Genomic DNA, 11,842 nt, shown 5'->3' on the forward strand with positions numbered 1-11,842 from the left:
AAAAAAAAAAAAGAAATTGTAAAGATTCAAGGAAGCAGTACCAATCTTTATAGTTTGCAAATACATAGGCTAAACTCAAAAGACAGAGAGTCAACAGACACATTAACTCAGACCATTTTCATTTTCTTGCAAAAATTAAATATGTGATCATGCATTGCAATTACATAAATTTTGACATATATCATCATTATGTCAACCACAGTAGTAAACTGCTTATCTTTCTTTGTCAGTGTATTAGCCATGAATTTTCATAAGAACTATGAAACAGTGGAGAAACTATTATTTCTGTGGGAAATTTTAAAACTCTGTAAATACATCTCGGTGCCTGTAACTCAGTGGTTAGAGCCCCGGCCCTAACTGGGAGGCTGGTGGGTTCAAACCTGGCTTAGGTATGCTAAACAACAATGAGAACTACAACAACAACAATAAAAAAATAGCTGGGTGTCCTGGCGAGCGCCTGTCACCCCAGCTACTTGGGAGGCTGAGACAAGAGAATCACTTAAGCCCAAGAGTTTGAGATTGCTGTGATGCCACGGCCCTCTATTAAGGGCGACATAGAGATTCTGTCTCAAAGAAAAAAAAAAAACCCTCTGTAAATAAGTTTCTAAATTCTATTCAAGGCTTCAGAGAAAAAAGGCAGACTGAAAAATATAAAAAAAAAAAAAAAAAAACTACTGATACATTTAAACCAAATGAGGGTCTGTCAGAAATATAAAGTAACTGATGTCACTGAATGCAAGACGGGAAACTAGTGCAGTAGGTAGTATGGGGAATAAGCAAAACCAAGATGCTGTTCTAATACATCTTGGGAAGCTGTGCTAGCTTATCAATTTTTTAAAAAGAATTAAATTGACTACCTCCAAGTAATAGTGACATCACAATTTATTCTGCTTGTTGCTTGCCATGATAGAAGCACAACCTCTTATCAGAGTTCTCTTACAAATAGTGTACTTCTACATGATTAGATGTGACACCTGGCAAACTCCAAGAAATGTCACCTACGCACCTTTAAACGGAGAGAGATAAGATGTAGTGTACAGGTGTCTCTTACCGTAAAGCTTTTGGTCCAAAGTACATAAAAAGCTCTTTTCCCAAAGTTTCTACTCCGCTGTAAACATATCCATTTAACAATTTCAAGAAATTCTGGCTGGAATCTTTATTATTATTCAGTGTAGCAGCCTGGTAGAAAATACATAAACACATGTAAATGCAAACAGAAATTCTAAACAAAATTATAATTTAATTCTTAAGTGTATTTATATAATTTCATATTCAGGTGTATTCCAATGAGAAGAATCATCTCCAACAAGTCAAGTACAAGTGACGTGCTCAGCTGTTCACATACATCTGTCTAATTACTATGCAGTCATTTAAAAGGAGAGCACCCCCTAAAATTAAGTACAAAGGTAACTGTCAGACGATTGAGAGGAGTTTCTTCCAGGACCACATAGCTCTGTGTGAAAAGAAAACACAAGAATACAAAGTGAATGTTTTAAAAGTAAAATCTGAAATAGATTCTTCCATTTCCAGAAGTTTAGCCAAGTTCCTTGAACCTATACAGCCCTGCCTCAGGATTATACAGAACCTGTACTGGGAGATTTGGTTCCAGGTATGGCTTGTGAAAAGCACAGCTAAAACATCCCCTATAACCAAAGCTGAGGGGTAGGCTTAAAACAAAATGTTTTTATTTCTGGCTCAGCGCCTGTTCAGAGTCTAAGGTGCTAGCCACATACACTGGGGCTGGCGCGTTGGAACCCAGCCCAGGCCTGCCAAACACCAATGATGACAACAACAACAACAACAACAACAGCAATAGCCGGGTGTTGTGGCAGGCACCTGTAGTCCCAGCTACTCGGGAGGCTGAGGCAAGAGAATCACTTAAGCCCAAGAGTTTGAGGTTGCTGTGAGCTGTGATGACATGGCACTCTACTGAGGGCAACATAATGAGATTCTATCTCAAAAAAAAAAAAAAGTTTTTAATTCCAAGATTAATCCCTTCAAGGCATGAAAAGGCTTTCATAGAGCAGATTTCTATATCTGCAAATCTACTGTTAACTATCAGATGTTTTAGGAAGATCTAACTATAGCAAATTTGGCCATTTAGCTAAAGAAAGTTTCAGTGGATGCCCCTTTAAAACTTTATGGCTACTGGCCTACTTATTAACAATGCAAAGGAAAGTCCATTGCCTTATAAATTGTTATGTATAGGAGAGTCCAAAAATATAAAGGCCAATGTACTAAAAATGCATAAGGGTGGTCATAAAGTTCTTATGCAATTTAAAATGGTTTAACATACTAAATTGCACACAAATTTTATGTCCACACTGTAGACCCTCAAACACCTGTCAATGAAAAGTGAAATACATTGTCCTGGCTGACAGAGCCTCAAACAGAACCTCAAACCAAATCCTTAGAGGTGTAATACTGTCTTACTTGCTCTATTGGAGTTTTACCCCATTCTCCACATTTAACAATACATAACATAACATCAAAAAAGAAAAGATGAAAACAATATGAAATTAAAGTCTTTATAAATGTTGAAAAAAGCATTTTATGGCCTGATGAATGTGAATATTATAACACAATGTCAGTAGTAGAAAAATATTCACTTATGGAAAAATATCGACCTGAAACTATCAAATGACTTCAGTGCAACAGAAACTGCACCAGCTAAACATGCTATATGACCTTGGCTTGAATATGTTTGAGAATTAGTTTTTGAATACCTGATGGGAGGTTTTCAGGAATTAAAATGAGATGTTAGTATAACCTCTTCCTTACTGTCCTAGATGGGCTGTAATTCTCTCTGGTACTGGGGTTTTCCCACCTGGGCAGCAAAATGACTGTCAAGCTTTCTACCTGCCAAGCTTAGCACTGTGTTTTCTAATCATGCTTATAGTACTTACTACACCAAATTATTATTTGTCTCTGACTTGTATTTCTCCCCTATCTGTCTATAAGCTCCTTGGGCACAGGAACTCCTATTTAGCTAATATCCTAGAGGGCTTTACATAATATCTGTGGTTCAAGAAGGATTGGTAGAATTCAACATACCCTACCCTCCCTTCCCCATTGCCCCCCAAGACTGAGTGTGGCTTTAAAGTATAGGCTGTTGCCTCCCTACCTATCATCCCCATCCTGCATGACCTTCCCAAGATTTCTCAGCAAAAACTCCTACTTCATCTTCTTTTACAATTTATTAACAGTCCAGTCTCTTATTTTCTAATCATCTGCAATGGAGTAAGATTTAAATATGGAAGGGGCAAATTCTCATAACTACCAAAACTATATAGAAGTAAAATACCTTATTTATCAGAATTTCCCATAAAGTAAAAAGAGCTATATGGGAAAGTTAAGGAAGGGACTGATGTATATTCAGCAACCAGTTCTAGAGAGCCTGGTTTTCATTTGACAGGGCTACTTAGCATTTAAATGGTTGCTTTAAAAAGATTTATTTCAATACAGTAGCCCCCCTTACTCTGTGGTTCCACTTTCTGCAGCTTCAGTTACCCAAAGTACCAGTATAATAAGTTATTTTGGGAGGGAGGAAGGGAAAGGGAAAGAGATGAAACACATTCATAAAACTTTTATTATAGTGTAATGTTATAACTGTGTGCTATTGTTGTCGTTAATCTCTTACTGTGCCCAAATTATAAATTAAACTATCATAGGTCTCTATGCATAGGGAAAAACACAGTATATATAAGATTTGATATAGGTAGTATGGTTTCTGGCATGCACTGGGGGGTGGGGATCCTTTTTTTTTTGAAACAGAGTCTTAGTTGCCCTGGGTAGAGTGCTGTGGCATCATCATAGCTCATGGCAACCTCTAACTCTTGGGTTCCAGCAATCCTCCAGCCTCAGCCTCCTGAGTAGCTGGGACTACAGGCGTCTACCACCACACCCAATTAGTCTTTCTATTTTTAGTAGAGATGGGGTCTCAAACTCCTGAGTTCAAGCAATCCACCCATCTCAGCCTCCCAGAGTCCTAGGATTATATACTGTACCCTATAGCATACTGGGGGTCTTGGGATGCTCCCCGAAGGATAATGGGGGGAGACTGTACTTCACTTTGGTTTGGAGGGAAACAACATGCAAAGATGTCTTTACTCAGTTGTCTATTATAAAGATGCTTTACCCAAGTCAGCTAATTATTTCCAGAATAATCAGCTCGATAATATACATAGGACAAAATAAAAATTTCAACTTAACAATTGGCCATCACAAGTGCCTACATGTATTTTTCACTGTTTTTTTTTTTTTTAAATTCTATCTTAAGGAGAAATTCTGATATACCAGTAATGGTTTCTTCCACTTATTTTGAGAGCTGCTGTGTACAAACTGGGCAAGGCTTTTGCAATCAACCTAAGATTACTAGATATTCACTTACTGTACTGCAGAATGTAGGGTTATCACCTTTTTCTACAAGCTGTTGCTGCCCAGGCAAATTCAAAAATTAATTTCCACAAGCCTATTATCTTTGCTATAACTATCCACAATTGACCAATATACACTTGACTTTCTCATGTTGACCCTTATAATCCTGACACCATATTATCTGAACATTTCATCCTTTTTTCTCCCTGAACTAGGCAAGAAAATCTCCCTTGCCAGAATTCTGATTGAGAAGGGTTCACCTTCTCATTTTCAAGCAGCTTAATAATATGAAATCTTCAAAACAACATAAATTTTCAGAGACAGCACATGATTTATGCTGCTGATTCCATTTATCCTGACCATCCATGGGTAAATGAGGAGGATAAACTTTCCAGAGCAGAATAAGACTTTTCCATAGATAAATGTTTCAACTCTAATGCAGTTACTTATTTTCCCAATAGAGAAAATACCATATTTACTTCTATATTGTAAAAGTTTTCCTCATTTTCCCCACATGCTTTTTCCTCCTAATGCAACATTTTTCTTAATTGGAGGTCACTTATCTAAATCATCAAATAACCTAATTTTAAAATGGTGCTTAGAAACATACTCTACAATTTTGTAAGAGCAGAACCTTTGAGCACTTAACCAAAAACTAAAACAGTTCTTTTTTTTTTTTTAATAGTTTTTGGCCAGGGCCGGGTTTGAACCCACCACATCCGGTATACGGGGCGGGAATCCCACTCCTTTGAGCCACAGGTGCCGCCCAATAAAACAGTTTTTAACTTCATTTGAAGGCACCAAATCACTACAAACCCTTAATAAGAGGGTGTTCCTCAAATAAATGGACGTGGTGAGAAAGCTTTGATCTAGGAGAAAAACAATTATGAGGATGTTATTTTGTTAGGCACTAGCAATAGTTTTACTTGTTCCTTTATTTAATCCTGAGCACATAAATTTAGACGGGCAAACAGGCATCTCCAGATAGGGTGGTTAACAAAGGAATGGGAATTCAAAATCAAGATAATTAGATCTTCTTTTCTCTACTGCACACTTGGATAAAAAACTACAATGGCCATGGAAAATCACCTCCTGTAGTTTCCTTATCTGAAAAAATGTTATCTGCTCTGTTATCTTTGTTTCATGATTCCATGTAATGCTGGTTACTGATGATAATGATCTTGAGTCATTTAGGAGAAATCATGATCAATACCCATTTTATATAATGCATGTTCTATAAATTATTTAGAAAACCTTTTGTATACGCTTTAGTACCCTTTGGATACTTAAAGGAATGAGCTTCATTTAGCTAGAAAATGAATCTCCATGGATTAGCTCATTCCTTTAAATAACGGCAATAAAATGAGCTATGAATTTTTTCTCCACTCAGAAGGTAGGAGGAAAATATGTATTATGAAGTTTCATCATTTTCATGTAGTCAGTATGCCTTCATGACATGCACAAACAAAACACACAAATCCTCATATTAAGAGATACTAATTTATCAGAACTTATTTCGAAAGCCTTAATCATTTTGCACTACCCAAAACTTTCTCTTCCCCAGCCATTCAACTTTTATTAAATGGCTGTGAAGTATATATAAAGATGAATAAGAGTAGCTAGCATATTAAATGTATGTATCAAATCTTAAGGAGCAATGGGAACAGCCAGATCACGTTTCAAATGAAATGCTTATAAACAAACTGTTTCATATCCTATGTTGTTAAAGAGATTGAAAACACATACATATTACATATGATTTCCCTAAAATATGGTGTCTACCTAACAATTAAAATCGGAGGATGGACTCTTTGAAGCTCATTATCCAGACACATTCATTTATATTCCAGTATTGTTTCTTACCATAAGGTTCCATAGTCTCCAGCAGAGTTTTATGCAATTTACTTACACAATGCATAATTTTATGCTGACAAGACATTGGATCAAAATTCAGAGAAATAATACAAAGCATACATGACTAGCAGATGCTGAGATCTTCTACAGCTAGGCTTTCTTTTTCAAAATGAGGATCAGTTGTCACAGTGAGACATATATTAAAGTGTGTTCTCTATGAAATCTACACTGGAACAAACAGGAGTACTACCCGATAAGAGTAACTGCTTCCTTGTGGCAATAGCCACAAAGGTAGGTTTTAGGGGGTTTTTTGGGGGGGGGGTACAATGATTATCTAAAGTTTAAATTTTTTATTTTAAATGCCCAATTAATATTCCTTCAGGTCTTGTTTGTAATTTTTTTCATGTCTACTGCATGGTAAGGAACATAATATGCAGTTATTAAATTATCTTTAAATGCTGCCTTGTGAAAACTAATCATTTCAAGCCAGTAGCAGAAACATTTATATAGCTTTAACTCTGGCATAAATGCCTAGGAAACATGGAATCATCTGCTACAGTAATCATCTTGCCAGAGGTTTCTGACAACCTACCCATATTTAAAAAAAACTTACTACAGATTCAACCTCTCCCTAAAATGCAAAAGACTGTTCATATTTAGAAATGATTACTTTTTTTTTTTTTAAAGGTCCAGAAAATGAAGCCAGGGCAAGTTAGTTAGAAGTTTACCAACAGCCAAAAAGAGATTACTCATTCTGTACTGATTTTCAAATCCAGTGTCCACACTACTAGATTCCTGACCTTAATCACAAAGACCTCTTCCAATTTTTAATACCTCTTTCTATCAAGGTATCAAACAACAGCTTTAAAAGCAGGGTGTGTATGTGCGTAGTACAACTTATTGGGTACTGCTGACAAGTAATGTTAATAACTGTCCACCATTTGGTAGCTTCCTCCCTGAGTAGGGAACACGCACCCAAATTCCTTGCCTGAGGCAAAAACTGCAAAAATCTATTCCTGTGCTAATTTTAGGAATGCTTTAGGATCATTTTCTGTCCACAGACCTCTGGCCAATTGTGAAACACTTCCCCAAGATCACCTGCCCACAAGATAGGAAAACCCGGATTTAACCCCCTAGACTGAAGACTGGGAGGGCTTCCCACTTGGATCCACCCCCTCCACTGCTAGAGCTTCTGTTCTCCCTCTTCTGCTTATCAATCTTTCTCACTGTCAATAAACTCTATAATACTGCTTAAAAAAAAATTGCCCACCATTAATGAGGCATTTATATTATCAGGCTGCATGCTTCTCTGCAATCTGAACACGAGAATGTCAGCTGTTAGAAGAGAGTTATCAGCATAGATAAGAAAATTGACTACATTGGACAAAACTAAAATTGGATGCAGATACAGCCAAAACCTCACGATCATACTTTTCTAGTTAACAAACAAGCACTAGTACATTCTGAGGATTGTTTGTATCAGTCACTTCCCTACTGAATCTTTCATTACTGAAAGGAGCTATAGCATGACTAAGAGGGTAAGCTTTGGTGTCCCAAAGAAGGGAACAAACACTGTTTCAGTCCCTTACTGGTCTTAGACTCACTCTGAGCTTGGAGTCCCTCATCTGTAGAATCAAGTAAATCCTTTTTCACAGGGTTATTCTTTCTCATGACTCAATGAAATGTAAAAGCATTTCATGCCTTGCCACCAGAGATAATCATAACAAACTTAACTGGAAGTTTTTCTGTTATTTTCCTTAAATACCAATGAGGTGATATTTATTTAAAACATTAGGTTGGGCTCAGCGCCTGTGGCTCAAGCGGCTAAGGCGCCAGCCACATACACCTAAGGTGGTGGGTTTGAATACAGCCCAGGCCCGCCAAACAACAATGATGGCTGCAACCAAAAAACAGTTGGGCGTTGTGTGCCTGTGTGCCTATGGTCCCAGCTACTTGGGAGGCGGAGGCAGGAGACTCGCTTGAGCCCAGGAATTGGAGGTTACTGTGAGCTGTGATGCCACAGCACTCTACCCAAGGGGACAGCTGGAGGCTCTGTCTCAAAAAAAAAAAAAAAAAAAAATTAGTTTGGATCTTCATGGCAGAAATCTTATGTTATTCATCTTTGTATCATCAGGACCTAGCAAAAAAACCTAACACACAATATGCTATTTTTGAACGATGTTAAGTCTAGACATGCATACATATACTTCAGGAAGGTGGGTGCAGTCTTCCCAAAGTATAGACTACACAAGGCTATTTGTTTCCACTCCCCAGGTGCCTTGAGTATTCAAAATTTTGTTGAATGAGTTGATTTTCATAGACATTAATGTTCTTAAGAAACTGAAACCCATTATTGTGGTACCCTTAAATACTGAGAAACACCGTAATAAAAAAATAATAGATACTGGCATGGTGAGTCAAAGTAAGTAAAATTGCAATTGGAAGGAGATACAAAACTTATCCTTTCCTCACCCTGGTTATGAAGTTTGGGGTCTTAAAAAAATAAAACCTATTCTTTTTGGAAGTTTAAAATGTATTTTCTTAGACTTAGAACTTCATTTCTTTCACGTTGTAAACCTATGCTAATTTCACAGTAGGCAACCTTTTCTTCCAGGATCAAGGGCCACCAGGCAGCTTTACAGAATAAATTGAAATCGCATATCATGACTATCCATGAAATACAATCATTCACACATCTAAAGGGCTTTTAAAGCACAATAACTTCATTGGAATATTTTTAGCACAAGTTCTTACCCAATGAATATCACGCAGTGTGCAACGAATGCGTGAGCGGCAAAGAAGCTGTGCTACAATTTGCGTTTAGAGAAAGAAATTCACTTAAAGGAACCCACACGGACTGGGTTCCACTGCCCCTGAACTAGACGGCAATGTTGAGTGAGAAGTTAGTGCTAACTTTTCCGTCTGTGAGTTCAGGATTATGTACAAGGTGGCCATAAAGTTCTGGTGCAATTTTTTAATTGCACACGGACTTTATGGCCACATGTATTTGTAGATATATTTATCAACTGCAGAAGATTAGGCAAGCAAGAAGCTAGGATTTTATGCTAAAAGCTTATCATCTGAAAAATAGGAAGAAAAAACATTAGAGTTGGCAGAGACGTGATAATATCAACAGTAGAAAAAGCATCAGTGGACATAAAAAACCATCTTTTAGGACAACCCATCAGGATCCCTTTCATTGTATTTGAAGCGTTTCTACTTTCTAATAAACTATTGCTCTATCACGTCTGTTAAAAAAAAAAAGAAAGAAAAAAAGAAACCATCTCTTGTTGAGTTATGGAGAAGTTAACCAAGGTGACACTAAACAAAACATCTCCGAAAGCTTCTCCCCTCTCCCCCGGGTACCTTGCTCAGGCCGCATCTTTAGCCCAGCGCGAGGGCAGCTTCGTCCCGCGCGGGCGCTCTAGGGTCGACTGCTCCCTCCCCGGAAGTGAAGATAATGTTTGGGAAACACAGGGCCCCAGGGTACCTGGATCAGTGCGAAGACATGACACTGGTGGGGTCCCTTTCCCCAGCTGTCCCCGGGGCCAGGCACAGGTAGCTTACCGGGGCAGAGGCTGCAGCGTGTGACGGCGCGCGACCCCCCAGGCTCTGCAGAGCGCTTCCTCGCACGTCCGTCACCGCCTGACCTGGGAGCACACGCGCCCGAATTTTCTCTCCATTTAGAGTGCATCCCGGCCCTTCCACCATCTCCTCAGCGGGCACAGAAGACGACTACAGCTAGCACAACTTCCGCGCGCGCTAACGCCAAGAAGCGGAAGTTTGAATCTCCCGCGCACCCGGTCCCGCCCCGGACCGGCCCCGCCCATTTCACCCCGGAGCCGACCAGCCCGCGCGCGGCCGGCTCCGACCCCACCCAGCCTGCGTTAGGCCCCGCCTCGTCGCCCCTCGGATGGGTCCGCCCACTCTCCTGCAGCGCATGCGCCGTGACTCCGCCTCGGGGCGGGGGCGGGGGTGTTGAGGCGGGATTGTAGACAGATGGCGCCCTCGCTAGTTGAGAGTCAGGTCAACTAGGCTGAACAGTAACAGCCCGGAAGATGTGGACTTGAGAAGCTCCACAGTTTTCTTTGCACACACGTTTTGTGACCTGATCCTCTGTTCCAGCATCTGAGGTTGTCACATCTGACAGGCCTACCTATTTTTGGTATGCTGTATTTGGACTGCGTGGGAGTTGAAGGACTAAAACGAGGGTTTCTAGAACAAATAGCTTTAATTTATTTGTAATCCTGTACGTTTAGCATGTCCTAGAAAAGTAGCTTTACAGGCCAGGTCAATTTTAGTGTCTGTATTTAAAAAAAAAAATCTTCTTTCAAATGTACGCACAATCTGAGATAACCCACATGCATGAATCTTGGCAGGAGGCCTCAGTTTCTCACCTTATAGGCCTCTCCATCGGGCAGCTTGACTGTTCTTATGACATGGCAGGTGACAAATTTCCACAGGGTGTGAGATCCAAGAGAGAAGGCCAGGAGAAAGCTGCAAAACCCTCCCTTTGTTATCCAGTCCATTAAAGTAACTTAGGGCTTATTCCATTCATTAAAACAGGCGTCCTCAAACTATGGGCAGCAGGCCACATGCAGCCCGCCCGGGTATTTTTGCCACCGCTGCCTGTCCTGCTTAGCAGCGGATTCTTCCCACAGTCCAGCCCTCCAACGGTCTGAGGGACAGTGAACTGGCCCCCTGTTTAAAAAGTTTGAGGACCCCTGCATTAGAAGTTAGTCATTAAGTATAGTTCATCCAAAGGATCCAAGGGGCAAGGGAATTAATCTTCTTTGTGTCTTGATGAACAGGGTATTAGATTTTGTGGATATATTCTAAAACTATCATAAAATCTTCATTTGTCTACTTCATCTCATTTCTTTTTAAGGTGGTATATACTGGTGCTTTTTGGATCAAATGTGATCTTTCTTTTTTTGGAGACAGAGTTTCACTTTGGTCTTGGGTAGAGTACTGCGGTGTCATAACTCACAGCAACAGAAACAGCAACCTCAATCTCTTGGACTCAAGCAATCCTCCTGCCTCAGCCTCCAAGGAGCTGGGACTACAGACCAAATATGATTTTTGATTAGTAATATTTTTTAAATCACTGAAGAGATTTAATTGACATGGCTGAAAGCCAAGTCAGATTTTGTTTGTATGTGACTGGCTTCTGAATCTTTCAGCATATCTCTTTGTTCTTACTTTTTACATCTGATCAAAAGCCAAATCACATGGCTTCTGCATCTGCAAAGTCCTCTCATTGCAACCAAACTTATCCTGGTATAGACCCTACATGCTTTTTGACCTAGAGTGTGTCAGTAACCTGCTAACTGCCATCCTTCCTGGTGTCCTTTTTTATACTATTATCACAGTAACCTTCATAATTTTTTTTTTTTGAAACAGAGCCTCAAGCGTCCCCCTGGGTAGAGTGCTGTGGCATCACAGCTCACAGCAACCTCCAACTCCTGGGCTCAAGTGAGTCTCCTGCCTCTGCCTCCCAAGTAGCTGGACCACAGGCTTCTGCCACAATGCCTGGCTATTTTTTGGTTGCAGCCATCATTATTGTTTGGCGGACCCAGGCTGGATTTGAACCTGCCACCTTAGGTGTATG

At 39.7% G+C, this 11,842-nt stretch overlaps 1 protein-coding gene across 1 annotated transcript in view; it reads right to left on the reverse strand.

The window, feature by feature from the left end:
• The window catches only part of NEIL3 (nei like DNA glycosylase 3), a 54,384-nt gene extending 44,442 nt beyond the window's left edge, over positions 1 to 9,942 (reverse strand). Inside the window, exons 1-3 of the mRNA XM_003792798.2 lie at positions 9,799 to 9,942; positions 8,263 to 8,274; positions 1,052 to 1,179 (exon numbers count right to left, since the gene is read on the reverse strand). Coding sequence (XP_003792846.2) covers positions 1,052 to 1,179; positions 8,263 to 8,274; positions 9,799 to 9,942 — 284 coding nt within the window. The remainder of the gene's footprint in view (positions 1 to 1,051; positions 1,180 to 8,262; positions 8,275 to 9,798) is intronic.
• Positions 9,943 to 11,842: the final 1,900 nt, after the last annotated feature.

Source organism: Otolemur garnettii, unplaced genomic scaffold, assembly GCF_000181295.1.
Source record: "Otolemur garnettii isolate 467f Iridium unplaced genomic scaffold, OtoGar3 scaffold00061, whole genome shotgun sequence".
NCBI classification, from domain to species: Eukaryota; Metazoa; Chordata; class Mammalia; order Primates; family Galagidae; genus Otolemur; species Otolemur garnettii.